This window comes from Python bivittatus, unplaced genomic scaffold (genome assembly GCF_059951505.1).
Source record: "Python bivittatus isolate LINGU-HERP-01145 unplaced genomic scaffold, Pbiv_v1 ctg000840_np1212, whole genome shotgun sequence".
NCBI classification, from domain to species: domain Eukaryota; kingdom Metazoa; phylum Chordata; class Lepidosauria; order Squamata; family Pythonidae; genus Python; species Python bivittatus.
Genome location: NW_028277113.1, coordinates 10,846,103 through 10,870,638, shown reverse-complemented (window position 1 = coordinate 10,870,638; position 24,536 = coordinate 10,846,103). Strand labels below are relative to the sequence as shown.

At 38.0% G+C, this 24,536-nt stretch overlaps 1 protein-coding gene across 1 annotated transcript in view; it reads right to left on the bottom strand.

The window, feature by feature from the left end:
- Positions 1–23,549, bottom strand: part of MYLK4 (myosin light chain kinase family member 4) — a 52,535-nt gene extending 28,986 nt beyond the window's left edge. Inside the window, 7 exon segments of the mRNA XM_025168016.2 lie at positions 386–660; positions 3,222–3,642; positions 5,019–5,085; positions 18,069–18,508; positions 18,511–18,638; positions 18,640–18,729; positions 23,449–23,549. Coding sequence (XP_025023784.1) covers positions 386–660; positions 3,222–3,642; positions 5,019–5,085; positions 18,069–18,508; positions 18,511–18,638; positions 18,640–18,729; positions 23,449–23,549 — 1,522 coding nt within the window.
- Between the last annotated feature and the right edge of the window lie 987 nt (positions 23,550–24,536).

Here is a 24,536-nt window from a genome sequence, read left to right as displayed (position 1 = left end):
AGAGATAGATTGTCATGGAGAAAATCTGTGTTGTCACTAGGAGTTGAAAACCACTTGATGGCACATTTAATTACAATTTAATTTAATGTTAAAACAACTTGCTTCTATGCCTATATGTTTAGCAAAGCCCAAACCTTATTAATTGGCAGTCAGTAAATCAATAAAAACATTTAAGAAACACCCAAAAGGACAAGAAGAGACAAGAAAACAGGTAGCACTAAAACTTGTTTACTTCCTCATCCTCAGATGAGATTTTCAGCCAGTGTAAGTAACAATCCAAATGTTATTCTTCTATTAATAGAAGAATGTAGAAAATGAAATACAAAGGCATTCATTTTGCTTGCAATGTTTATATATTTTGTGTATTTTTAAAGCCGTATTCTACCAATTATAAAATTATTCCCTTTTGAAGCTTCTTTCTTCACTTTGCTTTTGTCGCCAACCGTTGATTTAGATCCCACTGTTTTTCCAGGTAAGGCGGGCTCCCCTGTTCTTGGCTTAGCTGCTTCCTTTGGTTTAAGTCCACCACTGGCCTTCGCTACATCTACTCTGCTCTTTTTGTTGACGTCTTTGGGAAAACTTCCATCATTCACACGACGCTTACTGCTGGTGGTTTGCTCATCTTTCAAAAGAAACGAAGCTTTTTCATTCTCTGTATGCCTAGATGAGAAAATGTAAATTATTCTAGTGTCTTTTTTGGAACATTGTGGAGAAATACAAGCAACCCAAATTGTCAGAAGCTCATTTGTTTGAGAGTTCATGGTTTGTAAATGAATACATGTATTTATGTATTTATTTGTTTTATTCAATTTATATAGCTGCTCATCTCACAGACATGATTCTGGGCAGCTTACAAGATTAAAACACAAACAGTACCAGAAAACTAAAAAATAATCATACAAGCATCAAAACAATTAAAGCTACCGTACAATCAACAGGAGAACACAGTCAATTCAGGAATAATATAACCATTTTAAAGGCTTTGCACCACCACTATCTGATCCCCAGGATAGATGGCAAAGCCATGGCTCCAGGCCTTTTTGGAAGGCCAGCAAGGTCGCAGCCAGTCTGACTTTGGGGGGACTGATGTTCCATAGGGCCACAGGAATTTTAAAAATAAGTATCTGTACAGGTAGTCCTCAGTTAATGACTACTCATTCAGCAACTGTTTGAAGTTGCAACGGCACTGAACAAGTGGTACTTATGACCAGTCCTTGAAATTCCAGCTGTTGCTGCACCCCCACGGTCACATGATCATGATTTGGGCACTTGGCAACTGGCTTGCCCTTACGACAGTTCCACTGTCCCACAGTCATGTGATTGCCATTTGTGATGGCTTCCCACAAACAACGTCAACGGGGAAGCTGGCAGGGAAGGTCACAAGTCACTGTGGTAAGTCCCCCGGCCTTCCTGCACTTCAGCCCTGCTGTGCCATCCATTAGCCTTCCTGTGCTCACGCCACACCATCCATCCCCAGGCCTTCCTGTGCTTGCACCCTGCCATGCCATCCATCCCCCAGCTTTCTTATGCTCATGTGCGATGTGCGCAGGGCCTCCCAAGACATATTCCAGGCTTCCTGCCTCGCACCTCATCACACTGCCCATTGCCTGGCCTTCCTGCGCTTGTGCCCTACCATGCCGCCCATCCCCCAGCCTTCCTATGCTCATGTGTGACCTGCGCAGGGCCTCCCAAGCCATCTTCCAGGCTCCCATAACTCATGTGTGGCCTGTGCCAGCTCTTCCAGGGCCTCCCCTGGCCTCCCCCACTCCCCATGGCACCCCCCCACTCCTTACCTGGGACTCCTGCTGCTTCTCACTTAATGACCTGCATGTCTTGGGGTTTGATGGCAACCAGGACTGGCAGGATTGTGGTTGCTAAGTGATGTGGTCATGTGACATCACACTTTACAACCACATCGCTTAGCAAAGGCAATCCTGGTCCTAATTGCCATCACAACCTGAAGACTACCTATATACCTTTTCACTGCCAGTGAAATGGCAGAATATTAGAACAGGAATAAGTCTTGCAGCAATATGAGACAGATCACCTCTCAGCTAAATTGGAAACTTTAGACAGCAGACAGCTGTGTCCTTTACTATTACTTCACAAGCTTCCAGAATATGTTGGGTTCCTCATCATATGTGTGAGCAGCATATTATGGATTCCAGAATCCATTTCCATTTAACTTCCAGAATCTTTTCAAGTAAGATGGCTTGGCTAAATAGAACCATTCCCTTTCTCTCCAAAACTTTACAGTGTGGTATGAAGTTCTTCCCTTCTCTAGAATTTAGCACCTATCAAATTATTGTTATTACTGAATTTCGTTATGGACAAGAACCGTAAGTCTTTCTATCAATTGCATTAGTAATATGCCAACATTTCCATAAGAATGTTTTCTTTGTTGTCCAAAATTTCTAAACTGGATTTGGCCACAATCCAACAGGAAGTTTTCTTGTGCAAGTTTTGCCTGTGTGGTTCCAGTTTATGACAATGTGTCTGTGCAGAAAAATTTCATTGTACAATGAAAGCCAAGACTTTAGAGGATTATAAGTAATGCAGGACTAACATTAGGACCAAGTGTATCAATATAGCATGTTGAACAGGTTTCGTATTGTTGTCAACAATTGTTATGTTAACAATTATTTCAACATCTGCTCAAGCCAACTAGAAAAAAGTATATATTGAGTTCTTTTTATCTCAGAATGCCAAGACCAGAAGGCCAACACTACAAAAAAGTAGGCCTAATAGTCTAGGCCCTTGCTTAATGCAGGAAATTCAGAATGAGAAAATTCTGGTCAGATGGCAAACGAATTTCTACTTCACAGCTTTTAGTGAGGAGGTATCTACAGTCACACGATGGAGTTAATTCCATTGTCCAACTACTCTTACATTCCATACATTTCTCCTAATTCTCAACTGAAATTTATCTTTCTGCAATATGTTTACTCTTTGACTTTTGCTTTTGTCCATCTGATAGTCCTTCAGTGCTACTATGTCCATCCCCCTCAATCTTCTCTTTCCATATTGGAAATAGTGTTTTTCTTAAAAAATGCCTATTAAAAGTTGTGTGTTGTCTATGCTTGTGTGTGGATTATCTTTAATCTAATGGTCTAAAGTGATAGCTTATGTATACAACAAATCCAACTGCTACAGTTCAATAAGCAGTGCATGATGCTGTAAGAATAAATATAAAGGGGGAGAGTATGATATTGAAAACATACTTGACATCTGGATCTCCTATTGGATCTTTTCTTTGGGATGTTGTTTCTGATACTTCTGTTTTTTCATCCCTGGTAATATCTTTTCTTTTATCATCTTCTCCCACATTCTCTGGACTTTCTTTGGATCCATCATGCTTCTTCACGAGTCCTACAGCATCACCTTCTGTATCTGGGCCACTCTGACTCTGGCTGGCTTCATTGCTATTCACTTCTGCCTGATTCTTTCCTGTGGTCTTCTGAAGAGAACTTTTCCAACTATTGCTATGACTTCGCTCTGCACACACTTTAGACTCATTGAGGTCAAGAGACTTAGGCGAATTTCTCTGAACAAGAAAAGTGCTTGCCTTCTCAGTATTCTCCTTGTTGAGTTTATGGACCTTTTCTACATGAGAATATGATTCTGACTGTTCATCAGATTCATCTAGAACTAAGAAAAAATACCAATGATTTCAGTGAAAGGAATATTTATGCAACATCATTCAGCTGTTTACACAGTAGAAACCTGCTTCTCTCTTTTGAAAGTCAGGGACTTTCCAACTTCTGAGGTGAAGTGCTCATCCACTAAGAGTCTAAATATATTATAAAGAATATATTCCTCTTCCTACTCAAGAGGTGCTTCTAGTTGGAGGATTCTGACTACTGCTATTCATTGCTCTTCTGTTAAAACATGTCCATTCATTTTCCACATGTCAGAGCATCACTTCCAAGTAGCATAGGACTGCAACCCATGTGTTACTGGGAAGCATGGAAGAAGATGTAGGTCAGTAACAGACATCTCCCATCTAAAATGTACAACTACACCCCAGGTAAATTCTATTGGTATGCAAAAGGCCCAATGCCAAAAGAAGGCAGGAGAATATTCTTTTCATCCTTCCTGTTTAAAAATTCTGGAACCGTAAAAAACTCCGAAAGGAAACTTTACATGGGTGCAGAACCTTGCATTCATTAATTTAATTTAATTTAATTTAATTTATTTAAATTTATTGGCCACCCAACTCCAATGAACTCTACAGTTAATATACAGTTAATGTGTTCATCCCATTCAGAAAACAAATTTTCAGTTGTTCGTCTGATATTTTTGGCCTTTTTAAAAAACAAAACAATTTATTTACACTGCATTCAAAACAGATGCATCTGTATTCATTAGATCCCATAGGTTTTTACATGCCAGGATTTAAATATATATATATATAAATTTTGATTTGGGTTATCATAGGACTTGTTCAGTAGAATAAAGGCAAGAAGTTAATAGAGCTGACACTACTCACTAATATGTATGTATGTATGTATGTATGTATGTATGTAAGTAGTGTCAGATATATATATATATATATATATATATATATATATATATATATTCAGCTCTATTAACTTCTTGCCTTTATTCTACTGAACAAGTCCTATTGTAACCCAAATCAAAATTTCTGTTGCAGTGAGCAACACAACTTCTCTAGAATTTGGCAAACAAGTTACAGCAACAGATAATTAAGTGGATGCAGTGTGCTTAATTCTATCTCATACTTCTAAATACTGGTAAGTAACATGGCTGATCTAGTTACAGGAATGAGGTTATGCAATGCTGGCACAAGAAAAATACAACTAGCTGATCTAGAGGGGATAGACTTGGCACCAGTCCCGTGGGCAAAAAGCCAAGGTTAAGAAATTTCATCCCAGAATGCCCTGGGGTGAAAAACCCTATTTTCCATTTGACAAATCATAGTCTCCCTGTCTAGGGCACAAAGCTGCAAAAACAATACCACTCGTGTTAGTTTTGAGAGAAAGAAAGAGAACTCTAACCTGAGGAATCGGGCATTTTTTTCTTTTTTATAAATTTTGTTCCCTCTGCAGTAAGATATGACTTTTCCTATGGGAAAAACAAGCAAACAGGTCAAGGTTTCATAACATATTTCCTTTGTAAAATGTTGCATTTCCTTGTTCTAAGCACAGATTTTCCATGACTGCCAATCAAAATCGAACTCTGACAGCATCTGTAATTATTTCCTCTTTCTGTCACCATTACCTGAATTTTGTAATTATGCAATATACCTCTCTGAACTGGCTGGGGTTCCCTTAAAGAAGGAATTCAGAGTCTGGTCCCTGCTGCTGAACAACAAAGTCTGTTTATTTCATGGAAAGGTATGTGCTGACTCCCACAAGCTGTTGCGTATGAAAATGTACTTGAGGATTTTACTCTCTATTCACTATTTGGCCTTCATAAAGGCAGAATTTTTAATCTGAAATTCTCAGTGGAATGTCTGCGGAGAAGGGAGAAGGCTGTGAATCTACTACTTTCTTTCTGATCCTTAAACAAATGATGAGATATGTAAAGTTCTGTTTTTGCCCTGAGAGCAAACACACACAATCAGGAGTAGATAAGTTAGTGTACATGGGTGTGCACCTCCATGCCGAAAATCCCCACCCCCATAAAAATCAGGAATAAATGAGTTGTGGATTGATGACATGTGTTCTCTTGTTCTCTCTCTGCATGTGAACTGGCTATCTACTGACTTAATGGAAAGACTGACCAATATTATTCCACATGGTCAAGGTTTAATGCTATGTTTAATCACTGAAATGTTTTCTGTATGTTTGATAATTACTTTTTCTCTTTTTTCAGTTCCTGTTTTTCTTCTTTTTGTATTTTTCTCTCCCTCTGTTTCAGCATATTTAACAAGTAAAGATCAAAAGCAATAAATGAGCAGCAAACCAAACAAACAAATAATGAGTACTTTCTTCCATAGGATTATTTTTTAATTAGTTGATTTGTCAAGGTTACATCTTCCCTCCTCCTGACATTGCTAACTTTATAAATTATAGAACATATTTCCATTTTCTGATGAAACCAAGGTGAGCAAAATTCTGTGCAAACCTTAAAATGGTCTACTGAAGTTATAGCAACATAAACGCATGAAATGACAATGAATTCTGGTGAGCTGTAGTGAAATAAAGTAAGCCAGTTAATTTTTAAAACAGTTAATCTAGCAGTCTATTTTAGGGACCTGCAACAAAGACATGGCTGATTGTTTCAAAACAATGTAAGACTCCAACTTTGTTCAATTTCCATATTCTTTTGTGACCCTAAATAAGGAGGCATGCCTTTCCAGACATCTCTCCTTCATTTTAATTTATTTTTAAATGAATATATAGTCAGTTTGTAATATAAAGGTATCCTAACAACACCTAACAAAAAAATTGACACAAATCTTATATCTACAGCAATGGAAATGGTTTTCCAACAACTATATTTTGTCTTGCATTCCAAAACTATATAAAGCAGAGACATATGGCGTTTTTCTCAGCTGAGTGCCATATTAGCTTTGGATGTGCATGCTGGGACAGAGAAAATTTCCAGAAAATAGGCAGAGCATGGACAACAGTGTCTATTTTTTCATATTACAAATTACAATTTGGAAACAATTTCTGAAGAGGCTCTGGGTGGCAATGCCTATGTAGTCCTCAAGTTTTGCAATGCAGATGTAAGCATCTGGTCTTTTTCAAAGCAATGTCTTCCATGTCCTAATTATTTCACCCACGCTATCCCTTCAGCAATGCCCTTTCCACACAGATTGCAACTGTAAGAAGTATGTTTCCAACACTAACAAAAAATGTCTTCACCTTCTTCTTGACAATGGCTAATGTTTTTCTCTAGTTGGTCAATGAGACAGCACTAAAGATGGCACCAGCTGCCTCCACTTCTGCCCTTTCTTTGTTTTTCCTTTGCGGCATTTTTTGTGGCATGTTTTAAAAATACCTGACTGGCAATTGCGGATGGTTGCAAGATGTAATGAGAAGTCTCAGGAATCCAAGGAGTGAATGTGGCAGAAGGGGTCTTATTTAGGACAATTGTTTACAATAATTCCACATATGAATTATACCACATGGCAACATTCTGGTATTTACTGTGGCCATTTATCCATTACTAAATGTACAGCTTCTGATAAGTTCTTCTATCCAACTATTGCGGAGCTGGTATAGCAATAACCAGGATCGGCTTTACATCACCTCCACAATGGCTGAATGATGCTAGAAAATACTGTACATTGCTACTGGGGAAATGGCATATACTTTAATCACTACAGGTAGTCCTCGACTTATGACCACAAGTGGGACCAGAATTTCTGTTGCTAAGCGATGGGGTCATAAAGCAAGAAGTCACATGACCGCATTGCTTAGTAACCATAATCCTGAGAATCCTGGCTGCCATCGTTAACCAAAAATCGCAGGTTGTTAAGTGAGTACCCACGCCAATCCAAGCCATTCCGGTCTTGGTCCCTCCCAGCCCCAAGCCTCAGTAAGATAAGGGACTGCCTCCAACTCCCCTGACCCGCCTATCTCCTCCTCATCTCTGCCCTTCTGGCCACCCTGCACCCTGCCTTGCCACACCCCAGGAAGCCATAGCCACCCCAGCCCAGTCCCCGCCGCAGCCACCCTTGTCACCCTGAACTCCGAGAGCCCTGCCACCCTGTGCTCTGCTGCCCCAGCTGAACCTTGCTGCCCTTTGCACCACACTCCTGAGCAGGGCGGGGCTGGGCTTTTGCTTTGAGCTGTGGGAAATAAAAGCCAAAAGCCCAGCCCAGCCCCACCCAGGAGTGTGGCACAAAGGCACGTTTTGGTGCACTGCACTCCAGGAGCTTTTTGTAAAGGGGCTTTTTGGCATGTTGGAGGTCTGAGGCTGCTTTTGGCTGTTTCTTTTTTCTTCACAGTCAAAGCCCAGCCCAGCCCAACAGCCAGGCTAGGCACACCTCGTCAGCAGCGGGAGCAAGAAGATGGCAAATGTCAGCTGGGGAGGCGGAGCTCAGGGTGGCGGGGGGGGAAAGGGCATAGATGGGGGGGAGATAGGCAGGTGGAGAGAGTTGAAGAGGCCCTGCAGTCATAAGCATGGGCAGGCTGCCAAGCACCCGAATTTTGATCACATGACCATGGGGGTGCTGCAACAGCCGTAACTTTAAGCACCGGTTGTAAGTCACTTTTTTCAGTAACTTAGGTCGCGGAACAAATGGTCATAAGTCTGTATTAGCAGTTAAGTCTCCTTTGGGTCAAATTCAACTCCTGTTGATGTCACAGACTTTTCCATGTCCATGTTTCCTGGCAACTATACAAAAGTGATTTGGGGAAGTCTTTCTGAGTTTCCAGTCTAGTCTACAGCCCTAGAATTTGGGGGGGGACTTTGATACAAGTCCTCATCAGATCTGATCCTGTTTAATTCTTCAAAATCATCCATCTGGCTGGGTATTTTCACTGATACAGTCAAATAGAATAACTTTCCTTCTTTTTCTATTGTCCCTTTTGACCTGGCACTTGATAGGGGACATTAGGATCTAAAGTTGATCTTTCTTCCAGAGTTTTAGGGTAACAGCCTATAATAATTTAACATCTAAAATATAAGAGATTCTCAGAGTTCTCTGAAGCAAATTAACATTCCCATTACTTAAAAGCAAAGCAGGACTAATCTAAAAAATGTTTTCACCCAGAATTTGTTAACATTTAAAGAAAGAAGGTGATTTGAAACTAATAGGTAGCTTCTAACTTTAACTGACATTTGAAAGCAACAACAGGCTTTAAAAAAACTGGCAAAATGGTGATGGTGGTTATCAGTGAATTTATAGTATAACTTGTTGGGGACTATTTTTTCTGTAGTCTCCAGTGCTTCAGTGACATCTAGAGGACGCTTTTATGAATATATTGCTCCCAGAAAAGTACACTATTAACTAATGGGGGAAGGGATAGATCACGCCTGGATTAATCCCAGACAGATCTTTCGTATGAGCGTTCCATTTTCAAAAATAGTTGGCCAGATACTTCTGAGCTAATCATCTATCATTTGTCCTCCCACTATTTTGTTATTTCAGGTACACTGGCTATAATTATGGCTGATAAATATTAAATAACTAAGTATTTTAAGCTAAAATTGCTGACTGGAGCTAAAATAATAAAGAATGCAAGATATAAATGGTATCTTCAACGTTTTGTGTGAAAATGCACAAAAGATTAAAAAAGGAAAAGGAAACCACTATAACTGAAACCCTCTCCTTGAACTTTACAGCATTTTATTTATTTAAGAGTCCCTGAGGATTGAGATAGTAGATAAACAATTGACAAGTTTAATATGAACAAATGTACAAAATAAAGAAATAAATACTAAAATTTGTCTGAAATTAATCTGAAAACCAACTGCACAATCAATTAAAAAATACACTAGGCACAGATATTAAAATAGCACTAATAAAACTAATTATAAGTCCACATTTCAGCATGAATAGAAAATTAAAATTAAAAAACTATCCTCAGTAAACATGCATAAATCCAAGTTACAAATGTTTCAGGTTGTAGCATCCCTAGGAATGCTGGTAGGGAATAGGGGAAGACCCACTTCCAAGTAAGTCTAGCTAAGACTGAGCTTTATATAATTATCATGGCATCTTCCCCACTGAAACCCCACAGCACAACACATGGAAATATTACTTGCAAAGATGTTAATCAGTGATTTCCCACTACAAAAGGGATCACAAATGCAGAATGAGCATAATTATGTCAAAGAGCTATTTAAATCTACAACTTCTTAAAAAGAATTTCCATAATTGAATCTAGGCATTCATGTAGTAAATGAATCTGTCAAAGAGGCATCATGAGTGTTTCCCTAATATAAATTTAAAAAATAATTTTGATCTGAAAAGAGATAAGAAAGGTGACTTTCAAGAGGTGTCTAAACAGTTTGTGTCCCAATTATTTTCCCCTCCCACAACATCTCCTCCACAGTGGCCAAGCAGTAAGATAAATCATGGAGGCTCAAAATACCATTGTACAACTCTGTGAGAAGCAGGGCGTTCTTTGCTGTAATGGCTGTAGAATTCCTTCTCAAGGGATATTCATTCAAACTCCTTTTTGCCATCTTTTCAGAGACAAGAACAGTGAAACCATTCTGCTTTAGAAGCTAATAATTTTAAATAGCATTTTACATGTAATGAGTTTTACAGAGGAGCATGTTCATCAGGAAAAAAAATGGAATGGCTTATTTCAAATTATAGACCCAAGATTTATGTTTTACTGTTTGAATAGGCAATTTAGGGTTATACCTTACTACCAGCTAACAAACCTATGCTATTTTGTATGACTCTGAAGTGTGTGTGTGTCCATCCCATTTTCCATAGAACTGATGTATCAAGGAAAAAGCTAAGCTAGAATTCTTTTTTTTCTGAGACTTGGTTTTCTATCAGCAAGAGCTGCTTTTCTACTGAAATCCACATTGCTTTTTCTGAGTACTACCCTTCACTCTAAACCCCATCCCTGGATCCTTCAGACTAGAGCACACATTCTCTTAGAGCTCCCATCTTCCACAGCTAGCATGCCCAGTGACCAGAGAAGAGGACATTTGTGGAGATCCAAATCTGGGAGAGGCTGCTGTACAAAATATTTGCTTTCAATTACCACTTTCTCTCAGGTATCCAGATCTGGCAACTGTGAAGCAGGTTGCCTTCAAAGGGGAACCAGTGTTGTGCCATGCTGAACAGGGTCTTCTTTTTGTAAGGCCTTTGGCTGTTCCTTCTAGAGCATAATATTTGCCTGAATTCATGTGAGGGCAAAGTGTTCTCAAAGCAGCCAAAACAGAAAAGCTACCTTTAACTTTCATGCCATTTTCTTTCCCATCTACCATAGCCTGACCTGATGGTTGGACACGATTACTTAAAGAAATATGTGCTGGAAAAGGCAGGAGTTAGACATGAAGGCAGCTTTAGGCATAAATTATCATACCTTTAGTAGCAATTGGAGATTCAGTCCAAAATTAACCGGGGGATTTTATGAACACCTGACTTCTTTTTTAAAGAGCTATTTGAATCACCTCTTTATGCACCAAGTCTAATCTGGCAATGTTATAATATTCAACTTCCTTCTTTTTTTAAAAAAAATCCACCTACTGAAACCCTTTGATTTTCTTCCCTCTGCCAGAAGCTCTACAATGAATGTTTTCATGAAGGTTACTTGGGTTTTTGTCCTTTATCATCCCATCAGATTGAATCAAGCACTAAAATGAACTGTTCTATGACTTTGGCTGAGCTGCATTTACTGGAGTATGTATATGTGTATTTGCAACAACTATATTATCTGCAATGAGAGATCTACCTCAAAATGCCCTCAGAGACTTACTGGAATCAGATATCCAGCTTTCATATCCATTCCATTAATAACTACATGAATAACCATAACTACTAACCATATTAACCAGTATGGTTATTTGATCTGAGTAATGATTTCAGGCTGTTGAACATATAATTCTCAACCAATCTGACACCATGGTTGTTGATATACAAGTACTTTTATGAAACAAACATGTCTTCTTAGTCACCAAGCCACATGCAATTACACTAAAGCCTCATTATCTTAAGATATGAATAGTGTAAGAGTTGCTCAGTTCCAACATTCCTCTTTCTGGTACTTCCCCATTTATTCTTCTGTGTTTGGTAGTCCTCAAATTTGCTGTCATTTATATTGATAGAAGCTCAGGGGAACTATCCATTAAGGATGATGATGGAGTCACAAGATTTAATAGGGCCTTTTAAGAGGCTTATAGAATATTCCTGATTGTCTGATATGTATTAACATTATGTAAACAAAATCAGCCTCGTAACTATTATTCTGAGGGACATTGCAGCACCATACCACAAAGTAAGCAAAAAGCAGCAAAAGGCATTGTAAAAGTATCCCAGATTGCATGCATTGTGCTTAGATAAGCACAATATTGTGTTTGGATATTGTGCAAGTATTGTGCTTGGATAAGACTAAACACATTTAGTCCTTTCATCTCTTACACAGTCAATGCTCATTTCTGAATTCAGAATCAATGCACCATCATTGTTGAAATTGCCATGGCATGGACAGCTGGGGTATACACATATGCATGGTTTTTTCATTCACTGAATTTAGTTCCCATCTGGGAGTCTAAGGCAATGTCGATGAGAAAGTAGAGAGTCTCACCTCATTTTATCACCATAATAACCTTGTGAGATAGGTTGGGCTTACAGGGAGTGACTGGCCCACAGTTATCTATTGAGGGCCATGGTTAAATGGAGACTTGAACCTAGGTTTCCCCAGTCCTAGTATAACATTACATACACATTGGCTCTCCACTACAATACACTATGTTTGATTGCAGTAAGAGCCTGCCATTTGGCAGAATGAGTTAGCCACCTCAAGAAGCAAATTCTGGAGAGTGGGGAGTGATCACAAGAAGTTGTTGGAGATCATAGCTGTATGTGCAGCAGAAATCTTACCCTCTGTTCCCAAAGCAACTTAGTTGTGATTAGGTGCAGTAGAGGTCATCTCCCTAACTCTCTACATCCCCCACCCTCACTTTAGACCTTCAATTAAGGTTCAAGGGTCCTGGAGAGAACATTTGTAGTATTAGACCAAGTGCAACTGACACTGTAATTATTTTGATAGAGTGTTAAAGCAATCCTTTATTTGCCCTGATACTTTAAACAGAAATTGTTGAGCTATTTTATTGTCTTGCATTATTTTTGTCTTTAAATTGCATGTTTATTGTGTACCACTCTGGAATCCCAGGGGGTGATGAATGATCTAGAAAAAATCAAAGAAGTGTTAGGCTATTGAAAGTATCAATATTGAAAAATGTTGTACAATCACTTCTACATGGAGCACTGACTATGAAAAAAAGAAATGAAAGAACAAGTCCATAAGTTTTCCTCCAGCCTCAACACATCCAGTAGAAGATGCAATCCTACCAACATCTAAACCTCACCCAAATTAGCTTTAATTCTGCTTTAAAAACTGTGTCCATGTTTTGTCTTTTTGTTTAAAGGTTTCAAGGGTCTTTTTGTTTGTTTTGAATCACTGAGCAGTCCCTCTGAATATCCTGTAAGCACAAAAATATAAGTACTATTGAAATGAGACAGGTCTCTAACTGCAATCCAGTTTGGAGCATGTCTCCAAATGTTCAGTAGTTCCATTGGGAAACCACTGTTTTTTCCTCCCTGTGGAGTGGATGATGAGATTCTAATTGCCAATTGTACTCTGAACAATAGTAAATACCAGGCCTTAGCTTGACAGACAGTCTCTGCAAAAGAAGCAGACAAGCCCAGCTGGGAAGCATTACAGGGAGAAACTTTCACTTCTTATTTAAGAGCTGAATTATAACCTGGTTTTGCTTAACATTATACAGATGCATGTTTAGTAAATCCAGCTGTGGTTTATTGGACAGAGCCAATGATTTTTTTTTTCCTTTTTGAGAATAGCTAAATTGGCCCTGGATTCTATTAAAATGCATTTTTATTGCCTACATTAAGCTTTAATTGTGTTTCATGTTCGAACAGACCTTTTCCTTTTATATGGACAACCAGAGTGATTAACAATAACATGCCAGAACAAATGCAATAATATCCAAAACAACAAATCAAACAATAAGAAAAATTACCCAACAGCAATGCTGTAATAGTCTATCCTCCATGCTGATAGGAATGGTTTTTTTTTTTTTTTAACATATTGATAATATACATCACTCTATCTTTTATTTCCAGAAAACAGAAGCAGTGGGTATTTGGAACCAGTATCTAGATACAATAGCAGAGTGGATGAAGACCAATAAATTGAAACTTATGAAACTTAATGCTTGGATAAGTAGTTGGTAGCACTCTTCCCCAAAGAAGTCAACAAACAGTGATCTTTTATTTCCCTAACCCTAACCCTAACTCCAACTCCCCTCCATCCTAACCAATATGGCCAGTATCATAAAAGATGAGGATAATCCTGCAGTAAGATTTATATAATTTGAAAGAAGTTCTGCACAAGTTTTCATACCAGAAAACCAGAAGGACGCAACTAGGACCAACCCTAGAATATCCCATTCCATTTCATAGTACAATGTTGGACCAACCATTTAGAGAAATAATTTATCTTGTGCTCTCTTACACTTTTGCACATTTGGAAATGAACTAGAAATGAATCAGTCTGGTTCCTTGGAAGTGACTTAGAATGGCAAGCCATAGCATGAAGAGCATTGGCCTACAGCTAGTGACTGGAAAGCACTGAAATAATCCACCGCAGCTGAAGAAAACTGAAAACCTTGAATTTTCCAGTGGGGAATTCAGCATAGACTGTAATGCCCAACAACAGTGCTAGTTCAGTGTTCAATATTCCTAAAATCTATCTAGATGTTGGGACAGATGAAATGTTGCTCCAACCCTGCAAAAAAAAAGTTCATCTGAGCTTTAAGTGCTACTCAAATTTAGGAGGACTGCCTGGGCTGGTCAACTTACACTTTGAACCATTAGCACTTTGTTATCTCTTCTGCCACAGCTTTGGGCCTGGTTCTGCAGAGATAGAAAGCATCCTGGTTTCTCTGGAAAACTATCATAAACAATTGCTCAGTCCTCTCAACAACATCCAAATCATAATTGTATTATCCTTGCTTGCATCTTCATAATTTAAGAGGACATTTTGTGCTTGATATTTGCCAATCTTGGCAACAAAGGGGCCAGGAGAACTGGCAGTGGATGTGAGTCTTCCACATCTGCAAAGATAGAAGCTTATTTTGCCTCAAATTCACTGCTTCAAGATGTGGTATTAGTACATTGTTACTTTGTTACTTTTTTGGAAGTAAGAAGTAACGTAAATGTTTTTGAAAGCATATGCATTAAAGTTCTTAATGTCTTACTCAAAAAGAAAGCTGATATTTATCTAGAGAAATCCATGTCATGATTTTTAAATATTATATTCTACAGTATCTGTGCTTTCTACCACAAGCATAAACCATTGGGTCAAAAACGATTATATATAAATGGCTCTGACTAAGAGTGGTACAGGGCAGAGAAAAGCTAAATCAGGCTGGGGAGAGCATAGCTAAATTCTGCTGGCTGGCCCCACCAGCTGTTGATCTAAAGAAAACTAGACTGACACTATGAAAAGATAAATACATTTATATGGAAGAACAGAATGTCCATAAACTAAATGCATAATTTGGTAAGCTTCATATAAACATCACCTGTTAACTTAGCTGATCTTGGTCTCGTAATGATTCCAAAGGAAAGGAACAAGGTAAACCCAAAGGCCTCAATCATACTTAGCCATGCAAAAATAAGTTGAAATACTTTTGAAAAAGTATGGAGGGGGGATATATCTTTGGATCTGTATGTCCGTTCAAAGAATTGCAAGAAATGCAGAGAACAGCCTTCTTACACAGATCCTCAGACTGCATCATATGATGCACATTCAATTTCTATCCATAGCACCCTGTGCTTCACTGCAGCTGCCCAACAGTCTTCTCAGAAAAGTTAGAAAGACTAGGATTCCTACTTTCTCCTCTCAGGGACTCCACTTGAAATGGGTGGTTTCCTGTACCAGGAGAAGTATATGCAAATAGGTCACTGAATGGTGGGGGTGGGTATGATTCAAATTCCTTTTCCCTCCCCCTCAGTAAAATAGAGGATGTAGCTTTCTATTTGTCTAGCTAGCTGGAAGGCAGGACAGAAGTTGGTGTCAGAAATAAGACTCTCTGTGTGTGTGAGAGAGAGAGAGAGACTGGTATGAGAAACAAAACCTTGGGAAACAAAAAGCTAATGGAGAGGACAAATAAATGGCTGTAGTAGAGGCCAGCTAGTGATTAGAAAATAAGCACACTCACATCTCCAACACTCCCAAGCATGCCTTTAATCACACCTACAACAGCTCTTTGTTTTAAATGGCCTTCAAGGCAACAGGTGAAGAGGTGTTAATAGATTTCCACTTTTAGAGGTTGTAGTTGGATAATGTTGGTATAAGGGGAAAATACTAGCTATGTGTAAAACCTACCATTCCAGAAATGAAATGTTCTGAATAATTTGTTCTAACTCTCCTCCAGATATGTTGAGCTAACCATTCAACTTTCCCAGAAATTACTCCTCCAAACTGGCAGTGTTTTGTGGTGTTCTAGGCTTATGAGGCCTATTTGGGGTCTGGACCATGTCTAAAACACTACAAGCCTCTTCTGCTTTGGAAGTTTAACTTGTAGAAAACTCTGTGTTTCAGTACACCCTGAAATACCTGGATTGGCATTGACCGGGAGCAAAATAAAATGCAAGACTCCATTCCCAGAAAGGTAGAATTTGCACATATCTAGGAAATACTACTTCAATGCAGGAACCGCTAATAGTGTCCTAAGGCTGTCTCATTAGAAATCTGAGATTTACTCATATACCTTGGAGGAAAAGTACAAGAAAGAGAAGGTGCTGTAGTTTGACCCAAGTACTAGAGGAATCTTTTGCAGGTTAGTATAGTTGTATACTATACTAACTATAACTCATACAAGGTTCTCAATGCCCAAGATATTTTGCTGCCTGAGGCAAAAGAACAACTGGTTTGAGCAACAGGCAATTGTAAATGCATAAATTCTTTCTCGTTTTACCTTGGACTGTATTCTTTTGATGGGTTGAGGGCTTTTATGTTGTTTTTGCATCTACTGTTTGCTGCCCAGAGTTATGGATTGAAGATGGACGGCTATATACATTTTCTAAACAAATAAATATTTAAATCACCCTGAGGTCATTTGACTCCATTGAATAGCTTATAGTTAAATTCTCATTTTAAATAACTTATATGATGGAGACAAGATGAAAACAATATCAGAACATAGATATTGCAAGAGCATATTTATGCTACAGTTAGTTAAAAGTGGGGACGGTCTACATTCTAAACATGGGGGATCTGGTTTTTTGGGGAGTTCTGGAAGTTACTGATGGACACTTCTTCAAAGTTCACTCATTTTGCTTCATTTTTAATCTCATATCATGTGAAAGTTTCTAGGTCTTTGTACAACCTGGAAAATAATAGTTTGGATGTGTGTAGAGAAATACATCCACCACTGGCTCATGGCCTGATTCACAAATAAAACTCTACCATTGTTTAGTGTGATAAGGATAAGCAGTTCAAACATTAGGTTCACATATTCCTTTTTCCTCTAGTTGCCCAATAAGTTTGCAAATAAAAGGTCAAAGGATTCAGCTTCCATCTGAGATTAACTAGTATAGCTTTGTGTCAGATTTAGCTCTGCATTTGGACATGTGTCAAATTATAATTAATCTAAATTATGATGAAGCTTTTGATCTGTACAAGGTGGCTCCAAAGGTTCAAACTCAAGGTTTCTGTAGATTAATTTTTATCACAATTATCTATAGATAAACTAGACTATGGTTTAGTAGTGCATCTGAATCAACCCAATGTTTAGGTCTAATAAAAATATATTGTTATTAGTACAGAGTGTCATTTTTTTTTTTTTTGCAAACTATATAACTTATAAACAAATTGAAAATACAACAAGGAACTGGAAAAGGAAATTGACAGTTTTGTTGATTAAAACTGACAGTTTTGTTGATTATAAGCATTTAATAAAATATTACATAATGGCTCAATTATTTCATTTTTAAATGTTACCACTGTCTTTTATTTGCTTGTATGTTTTAATAATCTGGCATAAAACCTGGAGTGAGATCATTTATACTATTTCCAGTTTAGAGTAAAGTTCTATACAGATGCTCCAAAAGATACAATGCTCCAAAAGCTTGAGAAGTAATGTTTGGTTGACTAATTACACTACACTGAATTTTAGAAGAGTTTTGTCACCAAAGACAATGGGAAAAGGATTTCTTCTTTAATTATGGTTTCTAGAATGAACAAACTGTTAACTGGATATTTAGATGCATGTGCCATTAATAGCCTGTTTGTACTATTAACTCTGCTTCTAATTTTATGCACTTTTAAATTGTAAAGTCAGTTATTTCCTATAGTTAGCAAGAAAGCAATGTTCACTAGATACAAAGGAGTAAATACAATAGGCTCCTAGCAGCAGGGTAACCTTGGACTTACCTTTTCATTCCATTTACTGAACAATGTTTCCTTTTTGTCTGAGAACATCTGCATTCTGAAACGACTTTCTGACTTATCTTTTTTCAAATTGCCACCAACTCTGAGGAGTTTATAAGGAGCTTCTTTCCTGCACATTAGATCAGTAAGTGTATTTATTTCCTCTCCTAAAGAACCAACAAGTTGCTGAACCTCCAGGATCACTTGTTCAACGCCTTCTAAACTTTGCTTATGTTGTTCAGCATTCTTGGTCATTTCAGAGAGCTTCTTGTTAATGTCCGTACATAATAGCTTTGTATCAGAGCTCATTAACTTTTCTGATGTGACAGCAGGTGGTCTTTTGCCACAGCTCCTTCCATTTGCTTTCAAGAGTTCAATATTCCCTTCTGTAGAACAGATTTCCTGTGAAACACAATCTAACTTCTGCAGAACATTGTCTTGCATGTCAGCAATGCATATATTTTCTGATCCAAGGAAACCACCTTCAAGTCCAACACACATCTGTTTTCAGGAGCGCAGAAATTTGTGCTTGATAAAGAGAGTGTAGGGGAAAGTCCCTCTTCATGAGACATGCTGATTCTATAAAGCATTAGGATCAAAAATATTGGCCAAGGAGTTTACTACTGATGAAGATGACTTCTTTTTGCTGGAGGTACCATTATATCTATTTACATGAATGTACAGAAGCTAAATGAAGAGAACTCCCTTCAGAAGCTTTCTAAGGGGCAGACACCAATGTATGTGATCAAGCTCAATCTATTAAAAGAGGATGCTGAAACTTGAAGAGACAATCTGAGTAGTTAGGAAAAACATCTATTTCTTTTTTAATATTCCTGAGAAAATATCATGATGGTCCAGGCAGGATGCCAAGCATCCTCATCTAAATACACTTGCAGTCAAGTGACCATCAGTTCTTAGGGAAGTCAGAAGAATTATTTGCACTTGTGGAATGTGATTTCATAAAGGCTGTAAGACATCTGAGAAGCGAGGGACATTTTAGCAACTGCTTATGACCAATATGTGTCTAGCATCCAACTGGATCTGTGATATGAACCAAATGAGCACCCCTAAAGGGAAAGCTAAATTTGGGTGCTTGACATTTTCACAGCTTAATACTAATTGTTTAAAGTGCCAGCTGCTTTACAAAAAAATTCTTGGCATGCAGAGAATTTATTTCAAAGCATGTTGTAACATAAATAGTTCCTAAAATTTAGAAGCTGTTTGCATATAAGTAGAATTAGAGATCCCTTTCTTCACACACTGCTATTTATTCTTTTACTTATTTTATATCCTGCCTGCTCGAGGATATAACAAAACAGGAACTGTATAATGGAATTGTATCAAATCAATAGGACCTGGTTGTGACAAATATCATACTGAGTAAATAACAGTCATAATAATTTATCAGAAAAACTGATAGCTGATTTTTGGTCTTTCTTCTGCAATATACAGCTGACATTCTTATATATTAGTTTACAAAATGTTTGTATGTCCTATTCATATAAAAACTCAGAAATGATAAGACTAAGCTCTAGTCCAAAACATGGAATATATAGTATATACTTGAAGTATATATAATGCTCTTGTGTGACCCAACTTCCCCACTGATTAGAAGGAGAGTATGATATTGAATTGAATGGTAAAGTTATTATATGCATACATTTCTTATTATGGATACTGAAATTTATACACATATACCTTCAGCTGTGTCAATCATTAAAAGTAGAAGATAATTAGCTTATAATTTCAAAACAGATATAACTTCATTGAAAAGTGATATCAGTTGTTTGTCCTGTCCCTGTTAACTAAACTGTTAATTTTGGAAAAGCCCCAACTGTGGACTTTTCTGCAACTTCACTAAAGACTCCTGCAGGGTAGGATCTCTTCATACTTTTCTTTGTTCTTATGTAGGACAATCCAGAACTTTGTATACAGCATGTAATGTTCTTCCAGATATCTGAAGTAACTGGTGAGAGATGCTAAATTAATCCAAAAATGCAATATAAAATTAAGACTCTTTGGGAAAAATAAAAGTAAAAAGTAAAGTCTTGGTAGGAGAGAAATAATAAACATACTTCTCTGTGTCAGCTTGAGATGAATGTATTTCAGGGTTATAAAACAACCTTAACAAATGCATAAGATTGTACATAATTTCAGCTGAAATGCCAGAATTATCCCAAATAGGTACATTGCCTTTTTTACATATGTGATGGTCCATTCCAACCTGTGTTGAAACAATTGTTAGGAAATCAAGTGAAACTGCAGTACCAAAACTTGGATCCGCTATAGTTTTTATAGACTTATGCTTAGAAAGGCAACATTTCATGGCTAAATGTACATGACATTGGCAACAATGACTAATATTTGTGTGTGAATACATCAGCCAAATATATCTACATAAAAACTACTCTATGCCACAATCCCTTTGACAGTGAATTGATGATACCAAAATCAATAATTGTGCCACTTTATGACCTCTGATACCTCATTTCTGATGAATTCAATGACCTTTCCACCTGTGGATGTTTTATCAACAGCCATTCTAAAGAAAAGCAATACAGGTAGTCCTCGCTTACCGATCATTCAAAGTTAAGATGACAGTAAAAAACGAGACTTACGACTACTCCTCAAAGTTGCAGCCATCACAGCATCCTGTAGTCACGTAACTGCCATTTGAAACCTTCACAGCCAGCTTCCAACAAGCAAAGTCAGCAGGAGGCCACAAGTCGCTGTCACGTGACATCACACTTAACAACTGCACTGCTTAGCGACAGAGTTGCTGATCCCTATTGTGGTTAGTAAGTAAGGACTACCTGTAGTCATATACTAGTGTCAATTCATAGGAACAAACACTTTGCAAAGATTTCAGGGCAAAGCTATGGAGCTTTTTAGTTGTAATAAAATAGAGTGGTGGTCATTGTTTTATTTCCAAATGCAATTCCATCTTGACTTTTATTTAAAAGAAAGCTTTTGAGGCAGTTTACTATAATCATAAAAACATGTATGTGCTACAATCATAATCCTGGTCAAGCCTTCCCTCAAAATTTGCTCATTCTTTTTTTTATTTCTTTTTCAAGATATGTGAAATGTTATCAAGCATTTCTTACATCATCTAATCCAGCACTTAGTTCTTCCAAACTTTTTGGCCATTTAATAACAATAGGAAACGAGAGAGCTAAGAGCCCTATGTTGTGACTGTACTGCATTTACAAGACTGACAATTTACTGAATCAGTACTTGTTGAAAACAAAATGCCTAGTTTTTAAAAAAAAGGTTTTAAAAAAACCCTATTCATCTACTATTGTGTAAAAAGCTTGGTCCAGCCATGACCTTGCAGTAAGACTGTTTTTGTACAGACACCTGCAAATTTTAATACACAAATTCAGATTAGCAATGTGCTTGTGACACTGATCCAAATGGCTTTCATCTAAAAGCAGGGAGCTGAAAGAGGAGACAAAAAAAATCCAGAGTTTAGAGATCCCTATTTCATGCACAAAATAATACATAATGTCTACACACACACACACACAAACAACCTATAAAAGTCAGGAGCAGGAGAGTTCCAGCTAGGAAGAGTTATGTTTAAAAATTTAGCTGACAATCCTTTTGACACTTGGACATCTGCAAACCTGCAGCAAAGCATCAGGACTAGTGTTTATACCACCTTCAAAATAACATAATAACATAATTCTATAAAAACATTGATCTCTGAGATACTTGTGTGACTATTGAAGGATATCAGCGAGAAAGGGTCATTTATAATTCTAACTCAATCACCAGCACAACCATCACCCTATGTACACATTTCTGAATACCAGAGGCCAAAGGCTGATTGTATGTCAGTGGATATAAGGAAGACTTCAGAATAGCTAAGAGGTCCCTAAGAAGTGCAGCTATTAATGGGCCATGGTGGGCAACTGCAAAACGTGGGCTCTGTCCACATGTTTGAAGTCAAGGTGGCAGTGTCCAGGTTTCCAAGTCAGGACACAACTTGAATATATAGGCATATTTCTTTGGGTGACATAAGCATGTGAGATCTAGCATCTTTGGAATCAGATGCAAACTTTTAAATGGTCAGCTTTTTTCAGGCTGCACCCCCATTTTATTGTTGTTGTTTTTTGCCCCTGGTGGTTGCAGGAGCACAGTCAGTAATACCATGACATTGAATGGCCTGGGCCAAATTTTTTTGCTGGGGGTGGGAGGAGTTTTAAGATGTGTATCCGTTACAAAGCAAATAGCATCAATTTTGGTCTTTAAACCATCCATAAAACCCAGAACCCCTAAAGCAGCTATGAACATTTCAACATTCTAGAAGGGTCCTGGGAGGCAATATGCAGCCTCCAAAGCATAAGAAATCTGTCCTACAGTAATTTAAATCAACTCATGCAGTTAGGCATAATTCAGCTGTTTCCTCCCCCACCTGATCAGTTGTAGCCCACACACTTTGGCAGTGCAAGACAACTGGAATCATACTGATGATGCAGGTAGATGGAGCATGCTGTCAAGAACCATGGTTTCCATCTGTAGAGAGCTTTAAGGAAACTAGAACGATCAGCACTTAACCGAGCTCAAGTATTTATTACAGATTTATGTAACACATTGTCTTGCTTTATGGAAGACAGGCCAAAAAGGTGTCAGAAGACAGACTCTACCTGAAAAGTGCCACATCAAGAACCATGAGAAGAAGCTTAGAAGTTGCTCATCATCAAAAATTATCTAATGGAAGTCTCAGCAATGGACAATTTACCTGGTCGTTGCTTTCCGTGATAGGGAGAAATATGTTGTATTCCTATATACCGTATTATTGTAATTAACACATGCTGTTCCTGCAGATATAAATTAGCACATGCTGTTCCTATGCAAACCGGGCTTCTCTTCTCTCCTCCCTCTTCCATTTGGTGACGTGTGAGATGGGCAACTATATAAATTGCTTAAATAAATAAAGTAAGTATGTAAGTAGCCAGACTAACTCAAGAAAAATACCCAGTGGAAAAAGATTTATGATCTCTTAACTGATTTTGGTCAAAATGTACATTGGGGTATGTGATCTGTCTTCCAAGGCCTTGCACTAGAGTGATTTGGAGGATATCAGGATATATATGAAAATAACCCATGGGTAATAGCAATCAAACATCCAGCAGTCTTGCTCACTCTAATGCATTTCACAGGTTTTTGCCTTCCATGACACAAATTGCTTGTTTGTTATAATCCTAGCATTTCACTGAATGTTATCAGGAGTTTGTGTTATAAGAAAGAACACACTGAGGCTCCTTTTCCAAAAGACTCTTGGTTTTATATTGCATTTTTGGACTGATTTAGCATCTCTCACCAGTTGTTTCAGAAGGCTTATTTGCTCACGCTACACAGCTTAGATTTATGGTACCTGGCATCCAACATGACAAACGGGCTCAACGAGAAATATTCCCATAGTAGATTCCAGCTCTGGACTTCTTTGGCTTCATGCTGCTTATTGAGATAGGCCATCATTCACAAGTGCCTACTGCTACTGCACTTCATTACCAGTAGACTACAGGTTGTTGTTGTTGTTGTTTAGTCGTTAAGTCGTGTCCGACTCTCCGTGACCCCATGAACCATACTGCGCCAGGCCTTCCGGTCCTTCACTGCCTCCCTGAGTTTGCTCAGTTTCATGCTCATTGCTTCAGTGATGCTATCTAACCATCTCATCCTCTGCCGTCCTCTTCTCCTTTTGCCTTCAATCTTTCCCAGCATCAGGGTCTTTTCCAAAGAGTCCTCTCTTCGCATTAGGTGACCAAAGTATCTGAGCTTGAGCTTCATTATCGATCCTTCCAATGAGCAATCATGGTTGATTTCCTTTAAGATTGACTGGTTTGACCTCCTAGCAGTCCAGGGGACTCTCAAGAGTCTTCTCCAGCACCACAGTTCAAAGGCATCAATTCTTCAGACTACAGGTTACTGTATATTATAACAGTCCAAAGTGTAACATTCTCAGTTTCCCAAATTTGTTAGGTAATGTATTCTTTTTTTTGAAGCATTTATAAATGCTGCCCCCAACCCTATTAAAATGGCAATACCTGAGTTGCATTAAATTGCAGCTTACGTTTTGTTCATATAGATAAGACTAGGCAAACATCTACCCTTTATTTATATCAAATGTTTGCCATTTCCTCAACCCAGAATCCTAGGAATGATTGTAGTTTGCTAAGAATGCTGAGAATTCTTCACAAGAAATTCTTACCCTGCCCTTGTCCACCTCTACCCCACTGGAGATATAAAGATCTAAGAGGCATCTGGGCAAGGAAAAGAGTTCTTAAATTAATTACAATTAATATTAGTTAATATTTAACCCCATTGTACAGAGAAAGGCAATCTTTAAAGACCATTGTTACTGGCATGTTCATTCTTTCGTGTTATATTTCCTTATTTCAATATGTATTGCAAATATTTTAATAAATACAATTTTTATAATTTATTCATGTGTTTGCTTGTTAA